Source organism: Quercus robur, chromosome 3 (genome assembly GCF_932294415.1).
Source record: "Quercus robur chromosome 3, dhQueRobu3.1, whole genome shotgun sequence".
In the NCBI taxonomy this organism is placed as follows: Eukaryota; Viridiplantae; Streptophyta; class Magnoliopsida; order Fagales; family Fagaceae; genus Quercus; species Quercus robur.
This window is the reverse complement of record NC_065536.1, coordinates 3,311,385-3,333,946: the sequence shown is the minus strand read 5'-3', so window position 1 is coordinate 3,333,946 and position 22,562 is coordinate 3,311,385. Positions and strand designations below refer to the sequence as shown.

Genomic DNA, 22,562 nt, shown 5'->3' with positions numbered 1-22,562 from the left:
TTGTTAACTGATTATATTCGTCCAAGGACGTGTCGGCAGTTCACCCAACTCATTGGACGACCCACATGGACGAGGGGGCAACTGATGGTGTCACAAAAAACATCCAACTCCATAACTCGTCCATATGTCTCGTCCAACGAAAGACAAGCTACTACAAATCAAACAGGCAGAGTGATTGTTCCAAGCATTCTGGCTAACCTCGTCCGTCTTTGGACGGACGAGACCTCATGGGAATCTTACTCATCATCATTCAGGCAAGGGCAAGCCGTCCAAGATGGTCTCGTCCGTCATTAATAAAAGATGGACGAGTTCACCTTGGAACGGCCCGTCTAACCTAGGTAACTTCCATAGCAGTTATGGAAGTTACCCCCAATTCTCCGGACTCCTCGACATTGGGAACGGTTACTAAACAGATAACCGTTCCACACATACTATATAAGGATTCTTCGATGAAGGGTAAGATATTCAGACAATTTTATTTAAGAAAATACTCCTTCCTTACAGAGAGTTCGAAAGTAACTAACTTCATCATCGGAGGACTTTTGGCCGGTCCCCACCGGTCTCCTCTGATTCAGTGTTCTTTGTGTTATAGGATATAGCCCAAAGATCATCGTTCGAGTCTCGTCAACCTACTGATATCCAAGGAACTATCAGTTTTTATAATAGTTGTTTCAGAGGGGGAAAAAATATACAATAGTTAATAATTATAGTTTTCTTTAAGAAAAAAATTGAAAAAGAGAAAAGAGAAAAGGAAAAAAAAAAATCCACTTTGTATCAAATATAACCAATCTTACTTGGGAAATTTTGGCTGATTAGCCATTTTTAGCAAAATGGCACCCTTTTTGAAATATTTTAGGACTCACCCTAATAATAAAATCTAGTTCTAATTAAATCTTGCTGAGGTGACAGTAATGTGGCTTTTTTCTAATAAAAAATGTTAGGTGGAACTAAAATTTTTAAGTTCTTAGTATCACAAACAAATTCAGAACTTTTGTCACATTTTTCTCATGTAGTAAATGGTGGTTGGTGCCTGTGGATTCATTTTTTTTTTCACAACTCATAATCAACCACGTAAAAGAGTTGTAGTAAAAGTCGTGCATTTTGTTTCTAGTGTTATATTTTTTGGAAACTAAATTTTTTATAAATAAGTCTTTTTTTTGAAACATTTTAGGAAAAAAGGGGAAAAAATTGATTTTATTACAATTTTTATTAATTATATTTTTCATAAAAGTAGTATTAAAATTTTGGACAAAACTTACGTACAGTATCTTAGGTGCTGTTCCTTAGGTTCCTCTTTTAAGATTCAGTCATGTGGCTACTTAACTAAAAAATATAATTCTATCCTATAAGAAAAAATTCACATGACAAAATCTTAAAAAGTAAACTTAAAGAATAGTACTTAAATACTGTACTTAAGTCTTGCTCGTAAATTTTCATATAACCATAAACTAACAAATGTCCTAAAACCCTAAAGACACCGGTTGAATAGAACATTTTTTTTAACAAACAATTATAGCTTGGTGAAATTGACGAATTAACAAATACCCTAAATTAATTGACGAACTTTTCAATAACTTTTTAAAATTTACAGATTAAAAAACAAAACTCTTTAAAAAAAAAAAAAAAAAAAGTATTTTAACCCTTTCACCTTTCCTCAATCAATCTAACTCTAACTGTCATTTCTCACACTCTCGGTCTCTTGTCTGTGACTGTCTGTCTCTCTCTGGTCTTCGCTACTCCATTGTCTCACTCTCTCGTTCTCTCAAACTTAGCGTCTCTTCCATCTGCTGCTTCTTCTTCTTCTTTTGCAGGAAAATGGGTACGCGTGTTGCTAATAAATCAAGAAACCCACTTGCTTTTATTACTATTAGTATATTCAAAAATCATTATTGCTGCTTTCATGTTAGACTTAGAGTTAGTGTAGGGCAGCTAAAACCATTTCACGCTCTTTATTCTACTCACACTGATAGAGAAAACTTGGAAAGCCAATCTCAGAATCAGATTCAGTTCTTGAAATCTGTGAGAGATCAGTGCAAATCTCGAAGCTTAAGGAACGTTGATCATGCCTTAGACATGTTTGATAAAATGCTTCACATGCGCCCTTTGCCTTCCATTGACGATTATAATCACATGTTGGGTGCCATTGCAAGATTGAAGCATTACCCGGAGGTAATTTCGCTATATAAACAAATGAAATCATTAGGAATCTCTCCAAATGTTTGTACTTTGAATACTTTGATTAATTGTTTCTGTCATTTGAACCATCTAGATTTTGGATTCTCTGTCTTAGCAACAATTTTGAAACTTGGTTATCAACCAAACCATATAACTCTTAACACCCTTAAAAAAGGGCTGTGTCTTCGAGGTCACATTGCTGGAGCTGTGAGATTGGTAGATGAAATGGAGAGAAAAGGGTATCAACCTGATGCATTTACTTGTGGAACCATGGTGAACGGTTTGTGTAAGATTGGTGAAACTGATATGGCTATTAGGTTGCTTAGGAATATGGAAGAAAGGAATTTTGAGCTTGATATGACAACATTTAACACAATCATTGATAGTTTATGTAAGGACAGATTGGTAACTGAGGCTTTGAACCTTTTATCTAAAATGAAGAGTAAAGGCATTCAGCCAAACCTTGTCACTTACAATTCCTTATTTCAAAATCTCGACTAGTGGAGGGAGGCTACTACTCTGTTGAATGAGATGGTGCAAAGGAAGGTGATGCCAAATGTGCTAACCTTTAGCATATTGGTGGACGCACATTGTAAAGAGGGGATGCTGATGAAGGCAAAAGAAGTTTTTGGTGTGATGATTCGAAGAGGCATTGAACCTAACACCGTCACTTGTAGCTGTTTGATTGATGGTTACTGTTTGCAAAACAAAATGGATGATGCTGTGAAAACATTTAATATGATGATTGAGAGAGGTTGTTTGCCTAATCTGTTTAGTTATAACATATTGATCAATGGATATTGCAAAAATAAAAGAATTAATGAGGCAATGCGTCTCTTTCGTGAAATGTCCAACAAGGGAATGATTCCTGACGTTGTGACATACAACACTCTTATAAGGGGGTTTTGCCTAGTGGAGAGACTTGAGGTTGTGCTAGAGCTATTCCATAAGATGCAAGATTGTGGTGAATGTCCAAGTCCCCAAACCTATGCTATCTTGTTGGATGGCCTTTGTAAGAACAAAAAAATTGGTGAGGTGATGGCATTGTTTCAAGAGATGGAAGACGAAAAGTTGGACCACAATATTGTGATCTACAACATCTTGATTGACGGTTTGTGTAATATTAAGAAACTTACAGCTGCAAGAGAACTCTTTAATAGTTTGCCATTGAAGGGATTGCAACCTAATGTTTGGACATATACCATAATGATCAAAGGGCTTTGCAAAGAGGGACTAATAGATGAAGCATGTGAGCTCCTTGAGAAATGGATGGGAATGGTTATTCACCTAATGATCGTACATATAACACGCTCATCCAAGGTTTATTGCAAGGGAATGAGACATCAAAGGCTATAGAATTTGTTAAGATAATGGTTGGCAAGGGTTTTTCAGCAAATGCGGCTACTGCATCCATGTTGATTGACTTATTATCTGCAGATCCAGGAGATAAAGTACTTAAAGAATTACTTCAATAATTTGTATGAAGACTTTAGTTTTTCAATTTCATGAACAACTTTCATAATTTAACACTTCGCTAGTCAATCTATAAGAAGTATGTATATTTGTTGGAAGTTGTTATTTACTTTTTATGAAATGATTCTATACTCCAAACTTGTGATCATATAGCTTGCTGAATAATAATTCTCTTTGTTGGTGATATACTACTTTCGTGGACTTTTCAAAATCTAACAGAACCAAATATAACTTCTCAAATGTTGCTTCCAATCTTCATTCACTTGTTTTCTCCTTTTACTATTTATCTAACTGACAAAGTCCTGTAGAGTGGAGACTGAATATGCAAAATATCAGAGGCTTCTACTTGTATGTTTGCTTTTCATTATTGAGGTCAACATCCTCTGGTTGATTAGGATGTAATCTGTGGACACTTGACTTGCTGCATCATTGCCACGTTGGATTTGGCAAGCTGTGTAGTTAACTGACCTTTTTTTTTTCTTCACCGTTTAGACCACACATTTACTCACCCCCAAGTCCTCATTGGTGAAGAATAACCTTCAGATTTAAGTCACGTTTACTGTCCATGTTATTTGTTTATTGTCTACATTTAGAGGACCCTGTTTTAATGTAAATCTACAATTTTCACTCGCATAAATCTGTGTTGCTGCTGTGTTTAAAAATTTTTGGTGTTCAGTTTTCAAGATAGAATAGTAGGCTGATTTTGCAGCTTTGCAGTTAGTTATGGATTTTGTATTCTTTCTTTGTCAAGTAAGTCTGCCATTAGTTGTGTTTTAAATTTTGGATTTTGCTATTTGTTTTCTTATTTGACACAGTATGTTCATGTTTATGTAAGCTAGCTCTCTCATAGCCGTTTTGTTGTTTTGTCGCATTGCATATGTTTGTGAAAATGCCTATTAGAATTAATGTGGATTACTTTTGCTATAATGGTCCTTATTCTGATGCAACATAGTAATTGTGGCTGTCAATGGTTATTGATGTTTATTTATACATAAATTTGATTAACAAAGATGGAGCTTGGGTATTGGTTACTTAGAAGTAGGAGATCATGGCATGTTAGGCTTAAAATTGAAAAATTAGAGATTTCCTATTTTAGGAATGGTCATTAACTATGTCAATAGGTTAATTTGATGGGTTTTTCCTCAGCCACAAAGTTGTGAAATATTTAAGACGAAATGATGAGTCATGTATGACAAATGTTTTAAGACAAAATGAATGGAGCATTAGGCATGGACTCTTTCTTACTATTTTTGAGATTTGAGAGTGATTACTCTGGTGCCAGTATCATAGATATTAGAATCTGTGCTCCAAATGACCATCATTAGGGTCTCACTAGCTGAAAATCGAGGAATGAAAGAACATTCTCTTGACATGTAGAGTCCATTGATGGGCTGACGGAAAGTTAATGCTACAAACCAAGTGGTGCTCTGTCATGTCATAGATGCTAATTGCTCTAACCTGAATAGTTATCTTTGTGCTAAGAGAAATGGAACAGGAATTTACAAATTCATCAACATAGGGACGTGGACATTAGAACGTACAGATTTGAAGCCCAAGCAAAACAATAAAAAAAGACTTTCCTATGAAACTTGTGTCAAAATCTCTACTGATGCTTCAGTAAGGGAAATGTTCCCACCTGGTGCTTTGATTATGCTTGCCCCTACTTATTTCTGGAACCTTCTTTGGAGAAAAGACATTTGCTAGTTCACTTGCTCCTGGTGTGCAGGTATGTTGCAATACTTGAGCCTCCTGTTTGAATGTCGTATTGCCTCAATCCACCTACCATCAAATTACCCTTAAAAAATGAAATAGGACTTGCTTTCACTTGTAGATCAATGTGTTTTCATATTTAGCCTTAGTTTTTGCAATTGTTCCTACTTTGATTACTTAAATTTGTTAGGATAGCAATTTCATCACTAATAATCCCTTTTATATGTTGTTCTTTTCCGTTGAATGAATGTATATTATTTAACAAGCTTAATATTTTATGTATTTCTTCCTAGGTTGCCATCTCAGCTTCCAACACAGGTGGCGAATGGGATAATGAAAAGAAATACAGTACTTTGCTTTTACAACATTTAATTTATTAATGCTTTCTAGTTTCTACTCGCCTACTATATTTCAAAGTAAGACTTCCTTGTGTGCTCAAGTTTTAGAGGTGCTTTCTTTATGTAGTTTGAGTTTTACCTTTTGATTTATTTAGTTTAATATGTACTTCCAGGCTGTTGGTATTGAACATGCAAAAGCACTTCTCCTAAAGGGTCAGATGCTTACAAGGTGACTGTCATAGGTGACACAATTGGAGATCCTCTCAAGGACACTTTTGGTCCTTTACTCAATATTCTTATCAAGCTCATGGCAGTCGAGTCCTTGGTGATTGGTCCATTTTTTTGCAATGCACGGGGCCTTAATCTTCAAATTGTTATGTAGTAGGTTTGATTCCAGTATATATTTTCACTAGTGGAGCAGTAAAGTTGGAGTGTTAATGTAATTTGTAGCTTCAAGTTGTAAAGGAAAAACTAAGTAGCTTTACTTAGTCAACAATTTACGATTAATAATTCATAAAATACATATTTATATTTTGTACTGAAATTTATATTCATGAACCGAGCTGTTTACAAACAATTTGAGCTCGGCTTGGGAAAAGACATATTTTTATTCGTTTGTTTTAGCAAACAAGCTAAGCATAAGCCGGAGTTTAAGCTCGATTATTAAACAAGCAAAGCTCAATAAAATAACATGTTCATGAATAAGCTCGTGAACACAAGGACTTGATTTAACTATATATATAATATTATACTTTTATATTTAAACCAATGTAGTCGATACCGTATCGGTACCGACCAGTATGTACCGTACTGGTACATATACCGGTACCAAAACGCCAATGTTTTATATTGGTTTAAATACTGGCCGTACTGGCCATACCGGCCAATTTCGGGTAATACTGGTCAGTACAGAAAAAGTTTTTTATTTTTATTTTTAAAGTTTTGTAATTTTTGAATTTTTGTAAGGGCAGAATGGTAACTTATTTGCATTAACTTATTAGTATTATTTGTTTTCTTAGTATGCAATGAACAATTAAGCTTTCTATTTTATGTGTATATATATATATATATATATATTTTCTTTTAATTGATGCTAAAGTCTAAAATTATGAATAATTTGTTTTGAATTGAGGTAATATTTTATGGTAAACTTTTATATTCATTATAATACACACACACACACACACACACACACACACACACATATATATATATATATTTATAAATATAAAAAATAACAGTAAACCTGTAACGGTACATCGATATTGATCGGTACCGAAATATTTCGTTACACTGGTCAAACTGGTACAGCCTCCGGTACGAGATTAACTCCCTTGATTTAAATATGTTTAAAAATATATTTGTATAAGTTTGTAAATAAATTCATTGGATATTAAACTATTATTTGTAGTTTATTGATAATATTAACAGTCAATTTGTAGTACAAATTGATAAATTTGTGCAAGAATAAAATATTTTATTAATGATTTTACTATATATATAAGAAAAGAATAAATTAATCAAGTAACTTGTAAACAAGCTCGACAAAAAAATGAATTAAGCTTGAACATATATTCATATATGGTGATGAACTTAAACTTAACTAGTGTTCAAAACAAAATCAAATGAACTTTTAATATTCCACTCTACTCGACTCGGCCTAGCTAGTTTACCATCCCACAAACACACACCCAACAATGCAAACTATCCTGAAAGTCCTATAACAGCAAAGTTTAAGTAAATGAGTTTAAAATTTGGGGGTGGTGTATTTTAATTTTTAACCCAGACACAGACATAGTGGCTGCCTAGTTTCCTTCTCTCTCTCTCTCTGATTCTCAAAGACACTAAAACTCAGCGCTTCATTCTCTTTAGTCTTAACAATCTTCAGGAAAATGGGTACGCTGCTTCGTGCCTCTAAATTAACCAACTCTCTTCTTTTTATATCCAAATCCAATCCTTCTTTCAGTATTGCTATTACACTTAAAACCCTTCCATTTCTATTTCCATTTCATGCTTCTTCTTCTTCTTCTTCTTCTTCTTCTTCTTCTTCTTATTATTATTATTATTATTATTATTATTGTTATTCTACTCTTACTACTACTAGTAGAAAAAACCCAAATCAAAATCAGAATCAGTTCTTGAAATCTGTGAGAGATGAGTGCAAAGCTGGAAGCTTTAGGAATGTTGATCATGCCTAAGACTTGTTTGATACAATGCTTCACATGTGCCCTTTGCCTTCCATTCTGGATTTTACTCAATTGTTGAATGCCATTGCAAGAATGAAGCATTACTCTCTAGTCATTACTCTAATTAAACATATCGAATCATTTGGTATCTCTCCTGATCTTTATACTCTTTACTATTTTGATTGACTGCTTCTGCCATGTGAACCGCGTAGATTTCAAGTTCTCTGTCTTAGCAACAATTTTCAAACTTGGTTTTCAACCAAATCATATAACTCTAACCACTCTTGTCAAGGGCCTTTGTCTTCAAGGTGACACTGCTGGAGCTGTGAGTTTGGTAGAAGATATGGAGAAGAATGGGTATAAACCGGATGCAATTACTTGTGGAACGATACTAAATGCTCTGTGTAAGATTGGTAAGACTGATATGGCTATTGGGTTGCTCAGGAAGATAGAAAAAAAGTATTTTGAGCCTAATGTTAATAATGAAGTAACTCTTGAAGTGCTTTATCTCCTGGATTTGTAGATAGCAGGTCGACCAACATGGATGCAGTGGCTGCATTTACTGAAAAACCCTTGCCAACCATTCTCTTAATAAGTTCCATAGCCTTTGTTGTCTCATTCTGTTGCAGCAACCCTTGGATGATTGTGTTATATGTGTGATCATTAGGAGATAAATGGTTCCCATCCATTTTCTCTAGTAGCTCACTTGCTTCATCAATTAGCCCTTCTTCGCAAAACCCTTTTGTCATTATAGTGTAAGTCCGAACATCAGGTTGCAATCCTTTTGCAAGAAGACTATTAAAGATTTCTCTTGCAATTGTAAGTTCCCCGGCATTGCACATACTGTCAATCAAGATGTTGTAAAACACAATATTGTGGTCCAACTTTTTGTTTTCCATCTCTTGAAACAATGCCAATGCCTCCCCAATTTTTTTGTTCTTACATAGGCCATCCAACAAGATAGCATAGGTTTGGAGATCTGGAAGTTGGCCACATGCTTGCATCGTATGAAATAGGTCTAGTGCAGCCTGGGGTCTCTCCACTCAACAAAACCCACCTATAAGAGTGCTATAAGTCACAACGCTGGGAGCCACTCCCTTGTTGGACATTTCATCAAAGAGACTCCTTGCTTCATCAATTCTTTTATTTTTGCAATATCCATTGATTAATATGTTGTAGCTAAACACATCAAGTGGACAACCTCTCTCAACCATCATATTAAATGTTTTGATAGCATCATCCATTTTGTTTTGTAAACAATAACCATCAATCAAAGAGCTATATGTGACTCTTTGAATCATCACGGTAAAAACTTCATTTGCCTCGGTCAACATCCCTTCCTTGTAAAGTCTGTCCACCAATATGCTAAAGGTTTGCACATTTGGCATGATCTTCCTTTGTGTCATCTCATTCAACAAAGTAGTAGCCTCCCTCCACTGGCCAAAATTGCATAGACCTTGAATTAAGCACGTGTAAGTGACAAGATTTGGCTGAATGCCTTTACCCTGCATTTCAGATAAAAGGTCCAAACTTCAGTTACCAATCTATCCTTACATAAACTGTCAATGATTGTGTTGTAGAACACTATGGCTGCGTTTGTTTTGGCGTAAAAGCATTTTAGGAAATGATTTTACATCTCACTGTGTTTGGTTGCGCATGGAAAATAAAATTTTCCAGAAAAGCATTTCATTTGACCGTGTGTTTTATGGCTTTGACCTGGAAATTGGTTTACATTTTTATTTTCACTTCAAACCATTTCTGGACTCATCAGATGTGCAGAGAGAGAGAGAGAGAGAGAGAGAGAGAGAGAGAGAGAGAGAGAAGAGGTCACCGAGCTCACTCACAGTCACACCGATCCACCCGATCCACCCACACCGAGTCACTCACACCGATTCACCCACAGTCCGAGCTCCACCCACAGTCACTCCGAGCTCCACCCACATTGAGTCACTCACACCGATCCACCCACACCGAGTCACTCACACCAATCCACCCACAGTCTGAGCTCCACCCATAGTCACTCCAAGCTCCACCCACACCGAGTCACTCACACCGATCCACCCACAGTCACTCCGAGCTCCACCCACGATCCACCCACAGTTCGACGAGCGCTAAACACAGACCCATGGTGAGTTTCCTTTTCCAGTTGATTCATTTCTCAGTCCGACAAGCTAACCTCCGGTCCACACACTCCGAGCTCACCTCCATCCTTCGACCCACCTCTCGGATCTGATCTATATATAAATATATATTTATTTGTTTATTTGTTTATTTATTTACTTTTTTTAATTATCCATTTTTTTATTTAAACTGTGTATTATTCATGAATTCTTCATAGATTCTGTATTGAGCATATACTGAATTGGTGAACAACATATGGCTCTGGTCAGGACAGGGTTTCTAGCTTGCTTTTTTACAATAACCTAAGCTACTCTATATCCAATTTTTTAATAGCAAGCAAATATTGATTTGTTGGTGTTACAATTATACAAAAATAGAATGCAATGTGATTTGTTGGTGTAAATATTGATTGTGATGGTATTATATTGTGTACGTTGTTGATGTTACAGTTATACAGAAATAGAATGCAATGTGATTTGTTGGTGTAAATATTGATTGTGATGGTATTTGTTGTGTACGTTGTTGATGTTACAATTATATAGAAATATATGTGCATAAATATTTTGGTACTCATTATCAATGTGGTTTGGATGTTTTCTGTTTGTGGCTGTTTTTATATACTGTGTAATCAATAGCATGCTTGTTTACATATCTCTTAGACCACAGTGTTTGTGATTTTTTAGATGAAGAAAAAAACCAAAGCCGCAATTCTTGCCTTAGTAGCATCTGTCCTCCTTGTGGGGGTTGCATTGTTAAGGAAATTGCGGCGTAGATAATTGCCTAGGGCGCCTTATGTTAATCATGCAGTCGAGAGAGAGTATTACATAAATAGTGTTCTGCATGGAAGTGAGAGACATTGTGTGAATCAAATTAGGATGAAGCCTATAGCTTTCCACCACTTATGTCACATCCTCACTGAGGGGGAGCATGTATGCCCGACTATTCACATGTCTGTTACGGAGCAAGTGCTAATTTTCTGTCACATTATTGGTCATATTGTGAGATTTTGTGTAATTGGTAGTCGGTTCCATAGATCGACTAAGATTGTTCATAGATACTTCAAGGTCGTCCTGGGGGGGGGGGGTCTTAAAATTATATAGAGCTCTAATAAGACTGCCTAGCGAAGACACACCCCCAGAGATAAGGAATAGTAGAAGGTTCTACCCATATTTTAAGGTAAATATTGCGACTTGTGTATTTTTGTAAATTGTGAAGATTTGTGTAATTTTAAACCATTATGTCTGTCAAAAATTAGGATTGTGTTGGAGCAATTGATGGTACACATGTTCGCGCATCTGTGCCACCTGAAATACAAGGAAGGTTTCATGGTTGCAAAGATGGAACCACGCAAAATGTGTTAGTTGCCATTAGTTTTGACTTAAAGTTCACTTATGTATTGGCTAGATGGGAAGGCAGTGCACATGATTCACGTGTGTTAAATGATGCATTTGCTAGGCTAGGGGGATTTTCAATTCTCGAAGGTATTATAGGATTACTTTACCTTTTTGGTTTATTAGTTTAATAAATATTGAGCGTTTTCCTAAGCATAGTAGTGATTTGGTTTTATTTTTGAATATATGTAGGTAAATATTATATTGGTGATGCTGGGTATGGTAATAAAAATGGAATTTTGTCACCTTATCGGAGTGTGCGATATCACTTGAAAGAGTTTAGTGATCGTCCTCCTGAGAATGAGCAAGAATTGTATAACCTTCGACACTCTTCATTGAGAACTACCATTGAGCGAGGGTTTGGAGTGTTGAAGAAATGTTTTCGAGTGTTGGATGCAGAACCATTTTGGTCTTTTGAAACCCAAGTGAAAGTAGTGTTAGCATGTTGTGTGATTCATAATCACATTATGGGGGTTGAACCAAATGACCATATTATGGCGACTGCAATGAACCAAGTAGAGTCTAGTGGCCCCCAACAAGAAACACAGTCACGTCGGGATTCCATTGAAGACAGTAGAGTGTGGAATGCTAAGAGAGATCAGATATGCCAAGCTATGTGGTTTGATTATACTAGGAGTGGAGAGTAGTACTTTATTTAGATTTCTATGATTGTAATATGTGTCGTATTTTTTTTTTTTCTGTAAGGACAATGTATTTACTATAGACTTCTGGTGGTGTAAGGAAAAAGTATTTTCAACAATACATTGTTATTTCCAGCATTACATTTTTATTTCCAGTATTAGCATGTTTCGTTATGTTATGCACATCTATAAGCATGGTTGGTTGTGTGTTTGATTTGTTGTTCATATTCCGAGTGTAATTACTAAATGCTCCTCTCATTTTTAAATGCTACTCTCACTATACAATTTTCATATGTAGTAATGTCGAAGGGAATAGAGAAAGTGGGTGGCACTAAGCAGTTCAGGTGGCTACCCCCCATGCACACGACTCTACTTAGGCTACTTGCCGAGGAGGCTGCGAAGGGCAACAAACCTTCTAACACTTTCAAGGCCGGCTCCTTTGCTTTTGTAGCGAAGGAGATATCTGCTCAATTTGGGGTTGAGTGCCACCCTTCTTATGTAGAGAATCGGCTGCGGACTTTGAGGACCATGTGGACCACTATTCAAACTATTAGGAAGAAGAGTGGTTTCGGGTGGGATGATAACTTAAAAATGATAACGTGCAATGCGAAAACATATCAAGAAGAAGTCATGGTATGGCTTCCAACTATATTTTCTTAATATAAATGATAATATATGTTTTTGGCTTTTATAATCTATGAATTGAGAACAAGACAAGGCTGCTCAAGTATCCTCTTTATATGAAATTTATAGTGTCATTCTTTTTAGGATTCCATTGCTTTTACAAATTTTCAAATATAACTTTCATGTGTGGATCTATTGTAAAATTTGGTCTTAGAAATTGTGATGGTATTTTCTGTTGTATTTATCTTCAAAATCATGGGTTATGTCTCCTATTCCCTAAAAGATTTTTTTGTTTATCATTGACCTAAATCATCTAATGGCATCTATATTGAATATTGAATATTGAATTTATGTCTCTTGTTCCTTAACAGGCGCATCGTAAGTATGCAGAGTATCTAAACAAAAAGATTGAGATGTATGATGAATTGGCTATTGTAGTGGGGAAGGATACAGCCACGGGTAGCTTTTCTAAGTCGTATGTGGATATTGAGAATGAGCCAGACAATGGGGATAGTACTGAGTTTGTGGTGGACAATGGGGAGGAAGGTGTGGTGGACAAAGGGAAGAATGCGGTAGAGTCATCCACCACTGGGTCGAGAATTTCCAAGTCCTGCAAAAGAGGGCGTGCACCTCCCTTTGATGATAGTGTGCTGACTGATCTGTCTGATCAGCTGAAGGAAATTGCTGTGCCTTTGAAAGAAATCAATTGGGGGCCTGTTGATTACACAACTCTTTACTCTGAGGTCATGGCTATGGTGGCGGATGGGTATAGTGAAGACATGCTTGCAACTGCCTTTGACCATCTCTGTGAAAATAAGAAGGCAGCACGAGGATTTCTAGCCAAGAATGCTAAGCTGAGAAAGCTGTGGATGGATAGTTTTTTGTTCACACACCTTTGACTTGTCTGTTTCATGTTGATTGTGACAGTAGCTTTAGGGATTAACTTTTGTTGTAATACTAGTATTCACCTACCATTATATTATATATGTTGTATTTTCTATTATTGGGATGAAACAATTGCCCAAATTATGTATTTGTACTGTTCAAATACCACGTGTAGGTATCATTTTTGTATACCATGGAGGTGTAATGCCAATGGTGAAAGATTGATGTGGTTGTTTTGATATAAATATTATGGGTATATTTGAATGATTATTTTTGATGTTGAAGTGGATGATTATTTTTGTATTGTTACAAGTTTGTCTAGGCAATACAGGTGCTGAATTTGTAAGGCATTTCATATTTTTCATAAAATGATCTACAAACCAAACATGGGAATTGATTTTCCGTAAAACGAATTTCATTTTCCATAAAATGTTTGAACGAACCAAACACCGGAATTGATTTTCCATAAACGAATTCCGAGGCAGCCAAACAGCCTGAATACATTTTCCTTTACGAGAAAACAATTTCCCCTGAAATGATTTTACGCTTGGAAAAGCATTTTCGTTGAACCAAATGCAGCCTAAGACTTTGCCAGTCAATCTATAAGGTGTATGTATATTTTCTGGAAGTGGCTATTTACTTTTTATGAAGTGATGTTTATTTTCATATCATTGATGTTTTTCCCTCTCAAATTTTTTTATCTTTTTTATTTTTATTTTTATTTTTATTTTGTATTTAAATCTGTAATTATATAGGTTTTATTTGAAATGAAGATTTGGTTGAACCTCATAAGGAGTTATTGGATGGGAGAACTTTACTCTCTATGGAGTTGTTGTGATAGATGCAGAATAGGTCTTGGGAACCATATCACACATGACCAATGCAACCAACTCTCCTAAAATGAGAAATGATACGTCCACAACACTTTCATAACAAATCATAAGTGGTAAGTTGTTATTGATGTATTACCACTGCCTATTGTATATGGTGCAACAAATTATTTATGCATGTTTTCTTATAAGCTTTATGGAGCGATGTGTACAGTGGACTGCGAATGCAATTTTATTAGTGTAGCTTGGTTTGTTTATCAACTCAAGGAGGTATGTGCTTCTTAGTGTTGTCGAAGTGAGAAGGTGTAATGCCAATAGTGAAAGATTGATGTGGTTGTTTTGATATAAATATTATGGGTATATTTGGATGATTATTTTTGATGTTGAAGTGGATGATTATTTTTGTACTGTTACAGGTTTGTCTAGGCAATTCAGGTGCTGAATTTGTAAGGCATTTCATATTTTTCATAAAATGATCTACAAACCAAACATGGGAATTGATTTTCCGTAAAACGAATTTCATTTTCCGTAAAATGTTTGAACGAACCAAATACCGGAATTGATTTTCCATAAACGAATTCCGAGGCAGCCAAACAGCCTGAATACATTTCCCTTTACGGGAAAACAATTTCCCCTGAAATGATTTTATGCTCGGAAAAGCATTTCCGTTGAACCAAATGCAGCCTAAGACTTTGCCAGTCAATCTATAAGGTGTATGTATATTTTCTGGAAGTGGCGATTTACTTTTTATGAAGTGATGTTTATTTTCATATCATTGATGTTTTTCCCTCTCAAATTTTTTTATCTTTTTTATTTTTATTTTTATTTTGTATTTAAATCTGTAATTATATAGGTTTTATTTGAAACGAAGATTTGGTTGAACCTCATAAGGAGTTATTGGATGGGAGAACTTTACTCTCTATGGAGTTGTTGTGATAGATGCAGAATAGGTCTTGGGAACCATATCACACATGAACAATGCGACCAACTCTCCTAAAATGAGAAATGATACGTCCACAACACCTTCACAACAAATCATAAGTGGTAAGTTGTTATTGATGTATTACCACTGCCTATTGTATATGGTGCAGCAAATTATTTATGCATGTTTTCTTATTTTTCTTATAAGCTTTATGGAGCGATGTGTACAGTGGACTTCGAATGCAATTTTATTAGTGTAGCTTGGTTTGTTTATCAACTCAGGAAGGTATGTGCTTCTTAGTGTTGTCGAAGTGAGAAGCAACTTAGAACAGGTAATTTTATTGGCAAAACGCAGAAGTATGACCGCTCAGAGGTCACAAATGTCTAAGTGGGGTAGTGTTTCTAGCTGTGACCTCTTCCCCAGTTTAAAAATGGCAAAACATTGCAGAAATGGCTGATACAAGCCGTGAGATTTGTGAAATAACTGATGCCTTGGATGCTGCTAGAATCACTACTGTTGTCATTGGAAAGGTGTTCTTTTTTCAGTTCTACTTTTTGATTAAGTTGGAGCAGTTTGTCATATCTAGCACTTTGTCACAAATCGAAGATGCTAGTATACATAATTAGTTAACAAATCTGTATGAGATCAGCATGACATTGCTATGGATTAGTAAAATGGGCCTTAGCTGCAACCTTTTTTTTTTTTTTTTGAGAGGGAGTAACTTCAATCATATTATACCAGATACTTGCTAATTTTGACAAAAGTTTTGTCAACTTATAGAATACCAATTGAAATTGAGTAAACGAATTGCGAAAACTAAATGCAAAGTTCAATCTTGAGGAACATTTTGGCCTAGAACTGTCTAAAATCCTATATCGATAAAAAAATTGGGGAAAAGTAACAAGTAAGGTTTATTTTCAATGCAAAGAATAATGATCACGATGACAAGTGTCCGAATGCTCTAGTTTCCTTTGCTTTGTTTGGTGCCTACGTGAGCAGGGCAGGCATCAAGACTGTTGATGTGTTGCATTCCAAGGTCTTCATCGGGTTGATCCAGGGAGCCATATTTCCATACCGGTTTTAAGCCATGAAAATGATGAGTGTGTGAACTGTGAAGTGCATCTCTCAAAATGGTTAAGGAGGTTGGCAATAGTTCAATACTATATTCCCGGCCTTATCATTATTATTATTCACAATTGTGTATTTAATGGTACTTTAATTCATTTAGCAAGGACATGAGCTATCCTGTTGGCATATCTATTGGAAAAATTTAGACTAGATCTTAACTAGATGAATATTTGGGATTATAGTTTGTATATTTAATGGTCCCTTGACCACGTACTCCAATATTTGCATCTGGCAGGTGATGATGCATTAAATAATATTAGCTTTAATTAAAAAAAAAAAAACTATTAACTTTCCCTATATTTAGTTGTAGTTTCAACTTTCAAGTAATGGGAAATCCACTGTGAAAACATCATTGAGACATATAAAAGAAGAAACACACCATGACTAAGTACAGGAAGATCATCCAATTTTCACAGGAGAGAATGGGCTTTTGCCCTTATTTTTTTAAAAATCTAGCAATATGTCCCTGTTTTGAAACTCGATTGGTTTAAAATCGAGTTATGCCAAATGAAACTTAAAAAAAAAAAAAAATTGTGGAACTTGAGTTCCTTTAATGGAACTTGAGTTTCATGAACTTGAGTTCCACAAATTATTTATTTATTTTTTATTTTTTTAAAGTTTCATTTGGCATAACTCGATTTTAAACCAATCGAGTTTTACATTGAAACTCGATTTTAAGAAAATCGAGTTTCAAAACGGGGACACGGACCTAAATAGTTTCAAAACAGGGACATATTGCTAGAATTTTTTTTTTTTAAAAAAATAAAGGCAAAAGCCTAGAATTCCCCCATTTTTTATGATACCAAATACATTGAAACCCAGATTGACAACAAGGTGCCAAACATTGAATGCCCTATATTTATTTATGATGCAAATATATTTATGGTGCATGAATTGCATGTTTAAATAAGAATTTATAAATAAAACTTAATATTATATATATATATATATATTTATATATTTTATATCTATATTTGCTACCTCATTTTGAAGGCTTTACAATGTCATTATTTTATTTATTTGATTTTTAAACCAAATTTCACCACTACGAACGTGTTTCTCTTATATTCAGTCCTATTCGGTTCATATAGTGCTATTCGGTCCACATTGGTCCATTTTGTCTACTTCAGTCCCCTTTTGGCTCTATTCGGTCCAATTTGTCCACTTTGGTCCTATTCGATACATTTGGTCTTATTCAGTCCACTTTGGTCTTATTTGGTCCATTGTGTCCACTTCGGTCCTATTCAGTCTTATTTAGTCTACTTTGGTCTTATTTGGTTGATTCGGTCTTATTCAGTCCACTTTGGTCCTATTTGGTCCACTTCGGTCTACATTGGTCCTATTCGGTCCACTCGGGCCATTGTAACTGCTTTGGTCCTATTTGGTCCATTCGGTCTAATTTAGTCCTACTCTGTCCACTTTTGTTCTGTTCGGTCTATATTGGTCCTATTCGGTACATTTTATCTATTTCGGTCCTATTTGGTCGACTTTGGTTTATTTGCTCCATTTTGTCCGCTTTAGTCCTATTTAGTCCATTCAATCCATTTTGATTCTATTCGATCCAATTTAGTCCTTTCCAGTCCACATTGGTTCTATTCGGTCCACTGTATCTACTTCGGTCTTATTTGGTTCATTTTGTCTATTTCGGTCTTTTTCGGTCCACTTTGATCCTATTTAGTCAACTGCGGTCCATTTTGTCCACTTCAATCCTATTTGGTCTACTTTGGTCCTTTGGAACTAGAATTATTGATTTTCATTTTTTTTTTAACTCATTGTAGCATTGAACAAATTGAAGATATTTAACCCTTGCTATCTATCTGGAGCGTCGCACGAGTCAGTGATTAGTTCATATAGCATCTCGCCCTTTGTAACCCTTAAAATTCTTTTCTTAAACTTTTCAAATTAGTTATTAATTTAAAGTTTTAAATATAATTTTTTAATAGGTAGATAGCATTGGAGGTGAAGTTCAAATCATAGATATAAAATACTATCACAAAGAATATTATTGCCACTGGGATATCACTTCCCTATCACCATGAACCTAAGCTATTTTATTGGTAGATCTATTAAAAATTATTATGAATTTACTACAAATAATTGTGCCAAGTGGTTACACTAAATTTCATCAAGTTTTTAGGACCTAGAAACCATGGTTAAGCCAAGTGGCTGCTCCAAATTTCAGAAAGTTTTTAGATAAGAACAACTTATTTGTTCTCATCAAATAAGTTTTGTTCATATCAACATATTAGTCCAACTAACAATAATCAGAAAAAATTTAAGTATAACTCATCCAAGTTCAAACTTATCTAGAGTCCTTATCCTTTCACTTTGCTCTAAATATACTGTTCACGTAGCTTGCTCTCTCTAAGCAACATAGCTTCTAAAAATATGGTTGCTCTGCTGTTAACCTACTAATGTTTAATTGTTAGATCTAAAAATTCTAAAATAACGAAAATTTAAGTCATTAACTTAATCTCTTTTTGGATATGCTCTGGTGCATGTTGGAGTAAATGCAAATGCAATGCACATGTTTGAATTGGATATGCTCTTGAAAATAAGGTAAAGAATTGTAAGCCTTTGTTCTTTGTATGAGAAAATTTCATCATTATTGACCCTAAAAAGTTCTTACAGGTGCAAAGACTATTGGAATAAGAGCCTAACTGCAGAACACGCTAAAATATAGAAGCAAATTAAGGTGTATTGGTTTGCAAAGGCCAAGTATATGCAATTAAGTATTGACAGTGTGGATGTTTGATAAAACAATAAAATTCAATTAGTGCTAAACAACTGTGGTGGATTTGGTGCTGGCTTGGAGCCTAGCAGCATCTTCTATCAAAAAGCTTATACTTTAACATATACATCTACATTTTCAGAACACACACACATATATCTTATAGGAAGTTTGAGTAACATTAAAGATTCAAATTTGTTGAACCACAGGGTTTATTTTTTTCTTTTTACAACATGTTTGATTTTGGCCACCACAGAAAAATTATTGAATGAGATTAAAGACACCCATAATTCATATTTGCCATACGTGAAAAAGATAAACTGAGGGAGCCAGAGCTCATTTGTGCGTAGTTGCTCTATGTGAAAAAGATTGGGAAACAAGCCAAAGCATTATTCGTGAAGAAGCAAAAATGGTTTTCAACATAATTGGAGGAAGCAATATTCGTGAATCATAATTAACCACCCAAGAAAGTATTCTTTGCACACTGCAAATCATGGGAGTTTATACTTTATATTGCTTTAAAGTATAAGTTTCACTATTATGTATGATATATCTTACAGGAATTTATGAATTGTGCCTTTTGAATTAATTTTTAGACTTTCTAACTCTAAACATGATGAATTGTTTACAAATAGTATGCAATCACAACTTTTCTCTTTTATACAGTGGAAGTAATACTTCAATTTCTTCACTTTACTAGTCGCTAACCCGTGCAATGCACGGGAAAGTTCTTAGAAATGCTAAATATTTTTTTAAATCAAATTAAATGCATTTTTGTTGGGTTGAGAGAAATATAACTTAAATGGATGTTTTCACTTTGGATTTTAAGGAATAACTCACACAAAAAGGAATATACAAATTTCATTAGGATTTGAGCTGGTCAACCAAGGTAGGTGTGTGTGTATATATAAATGGACCTTTCGCTTTGGATTTTAAGGAATAATTCACACAAAAAGGAATATACAAATTTTATTAGGATTTGAGCTGGTCAACCATGGTAGGTGTGTGTGTGTGTGTGTGTGTGTGTGTGTGTGTGTGTGTATAGTGACCAAGATTACATATCACATTTAAAAGAAACACTAACAGAAAGTAAAATATATGACATGCACTAATAACAAATGATCATAATATTCAAAGAGTTTTGTAAATCAACAACAAAATCTTATTAAATTGCTAGGGGCAGCTTCACTAACTATATTTTATCAATAAAAATAACCTTCTTCATAAGACTTGTTTAAGTTGTCATATTAAATATGAGAAAATAGGTGAAGGCATATTGTTGTGGACTCTACACTGTATCACAAAGAGTCTCTCTTGGATTGCTTCATTCTTCTCTCTGCTCTACAACTAAAGCTCCCCCATCATAAGCAACCTGCCTTGCAAAACTATGCAGACAAAAGCAAAATTCTAGAATTTTCATTTCCTACTTTTGCAACCCTCAACAAAAGTTAAGATTCATGATTTTATCAAAATCTTACATGCCATTATTATTAAAATTCTCAATATATACACCATTAGCACAAATACAGATTGATTCAAAAGTAGCCTTGTATTAAAAACACCATAATGCAGAAATATCACCAGCAAATAATCATAATATTTGAAGAGAGAAGAATGAAGCAAAATAAAAATAATTAAAATTCACAAAATGAAGAACCAAATATCAAGAACATAGAGGGAGATTGTTGGAAGCAGAATTAACAAACCTATCATAAATTGTTAAGATTTTAGACTCGATTGGAAAGGAAGTAACTCTAAAAGTTTTAGCTCGCCAAGCTTTCTTGCGTTGTTTTATACCTCGTGGAGCAGGGATATCAAGGGAGTTACAGGATGAGCGGATAACAGACCAAACATAAATATTTGCATAGGTATGTATTTCCAATTAAAGCAATCCAACATATTTTTATTAAAGCACCCATCTACCAGCAGAGAATCAAACAATCAGGTAACAAAAATCCACACATCAGTAATCAAACCTAGTCTTCAAAAATACAATCAAGTCAGTTCACCCCATCATCACACCCCATTTTTCATATAGCAAAAATATACACCCATGAATATAAGTTATAAAACAGAAATACATGACTTAATGACACATTGAACAGCAAGATGCAGCTTAGTGACCATGGGTCATCATCAAATAGTTTATGCCAGTTCATTTATTATTCCAATACATGTACAACAGTTCTCTTGTAGGCCCTTTGTCAAATACCTAACAGATATAGCCAAGAAATAGAACTTGATTGATGTACAGGTGCTAAAATAGAGGAACTTTAAAAAAAAATTGAATAATGTAATCTAGAAATTAAAAACTTATTGACATATTAGGATAAAAGATATAAAAAAAATAAAAATAAAAAGAAAGAAAGAAAACAAAGAACGAAAAAAATTACATATATTTATTTTGATTGATGGTATAATGACTTAAAAAATGAATGAAAATATGTAATTTAATTCAAAGCAAAATTGAATCGATCATTCCCCTAATTATGTTGTGCAAACCTAATCCCTAAATCTAATATATGCTTAAGCCAAAAAATCCAATTTATATTCAATTTATATAAATATTCCTGATTCACAACACAACCCTAAATACATGTGAAGAAGAAAAAAAAAAAAAAACAAAAATAAGATAATACTTCAGAGTTATACTTTTGGTTAGAAAACTTTTTTAAGCTCATTTTCAAGGTCAATACCAAACACAGAAAAATGATATGGTTTTCTTGAAAATCACCAATTTTCTAAAAAAAACATTTATAATTAAACAAACAGGGCATTATATTCATATGTTGTTCGAGGTTGGACTCCCTCATAGTAGTCCATTATCAAATTTGAATAGATTGGTTCTGTTCCCTTAAAGCATTGATAAATTTTTTGTACTTAATATTATAACGTATGATATGTAGCTCACAATATATGAATTTGTGCGTAAAAGTTATCTACAAGTCAATTAGAAACTGATAAACAATAAAGGACACACACATGTATAGAACCAAAATGATTTTACCACCTGACAAACAGATGCGCTCAAGGACACATTGCTTTTGTAACTCAAACAATCAGAGAACCTTCATTAATATCTGCATAAAAAATTTGGCTGGAAAAGCTAGATCCGTTTGATGCAGTTTGAATTGTGTTAGTACTTTTTGTAACAATCTACCGTTTGAGATTTGTTATGAAAATATTATGGATATACCGATATAGCATTTCTTAGAGAGTATTTGCCACAGCATGATGGTATTATGGGTTCCTATATATAATTTGTATGGATATAGTCTTTTAGAAGAAAAGAATGTAAGCAAAATAATGCAACTGCGGCCCATGCGTGCATTCTTACAGTCATAACAAACAAATGATAGCTAGGTATATAACTGAGAAAGGCAACCTCTCTCAGCTATTGCTTCAAC

The 22,562-nt window shown here is 34.5% G+C and overlaps 5 protein-coding genes across 5 annotated transcripts in view; 4 read left to right on the top strand and 1 right to left on the bottom strand.

The window, feature by feature from the left end:
* The first annotated feature begins 1,671 nt into the window (after positions 1–1,671).
* Positions 1,672–22,562, top strand: part of LOC126716719 (putative pentatricopeptide repeat-containing protein At1g12700, mitochondrial) — a 56,645-nt gene continuing 35,754 nt past the window's right edge. Inside the window, exon 1 of the mRNA XM_050417665.1 lies at positions 1,672–3,210. Within this exon, the coding sequence (XP_050273622.1) occupies positions 1,816–2,676 (861 nt within the window). The 5' untranslated portion in view covers positions 1,672–1,815 and the 3' untranslated portion in view covers positions 2,677–3,210. The remainder of the gene's footprint in view (positions 3,211–22,562) is intronic.
* LOC126716546 (pentatricopeptide repeat-containing protein At3g22470, mitochondrial-like) lies at positions 2,707–3,531 on the top strand. The gene has a single exon (XM_050417356.1). It carries the CDS (start codon positions 2,707–2,709, stop codon positions 3,529–3,531), a length of 825 nt encoding a protein of 274 aa, XP_050273313.1.
* Positions 8,926–10,037, bottom strand: LOC126716545 (pentatricopeptide repeat-containing protein At1g62680, mitochondrial-like). The gene is made up of 2 exons (XM_050417355.1): positions 9,936–10,037; positions 8,926–9,387 (listed from the first exon to the last, which is right to left on the bottom strand). Exons 1-2 carry the CDS (start codon positions 10,035–10,037, stop codon positions 8,926–8,928), a joined length of 564 nt encoding a protein of 187 aa, XP_050273312.1.
* LOC126716544 (protein ALP1-like) lies at positions 10,259–12,041 on the top strand. Its single transcript, XM_050417354.1, has 3 exons — positions 10,259–10,267; positions 11,259–11,484; positions 11,587–12,041. The coding sequence occupies exons 1-3, from the start codon at positions 10,259–10,261 to the stop codon at positions 12,039–12,041; spliced, it is 690 nt and encodes a 229-aa protein (XP_050273311.1).
* Positions 12,336–13,558, top strand: LOC126716543 (uncharacterized). Its single transcript, XM_050417353.1, has 2 exons — positions 12,336–12,668; positions 13,031–13,558. Exons 1-2 carry the CDS (start codon positions 12,336–12,338, stop codon positions 13,556–13,558), a joined length of 861 nt encoding a protein of 286 aa, XP_050273310.1.

Bases quoted from the DNA above. Each gene is read 5' to 3' on its own strand.
- LOC126716546 (XM_050417356.1), top strand. From the start codon at position 2,707: ATGGTGCAAAGGAAGGTGATGCCAAATGTGCTAACCTTTAGCATATTG.
- LOC126716545 (XM_050417355.1), bottom strand. From the start codon at position 10,037: ATGAATCAACTGGAAAAGGAAACTCACCATGGGTCTGTGTTTAGCGCT. The intron at 9,388-9,935 runs GTGTGAGTGACT...TCTGAAATGCAG, and splicing joins GAGTGACTGTGGGTGGATCG to GGTAAAGGCATTCAGCCAAA.
- LOC126716544 (XM_050417354.1), top strand. The intron at 11,485-11,586 runs GTATTATAGGAT...GAATATATGTAG, and splicing joins GGGATTTTCAATTCTCGAAG to GTAAATATTATATTGGTGAT.
- LOC126716543 (XM_050417353.1), top strand. From the start codon at position 12,336: ATGTCGAAGGGAATAGAGAAAGTGGGTGGCACTAAGCAGTTCAGGTGG. The intron at 12,669-13,030 runs GTATGGCTTCCA...GTTCCTTAACAG, and splicing joins CATATCAAGAAGAAGTCATG to GCGCATCGTAAGTATGCAGA.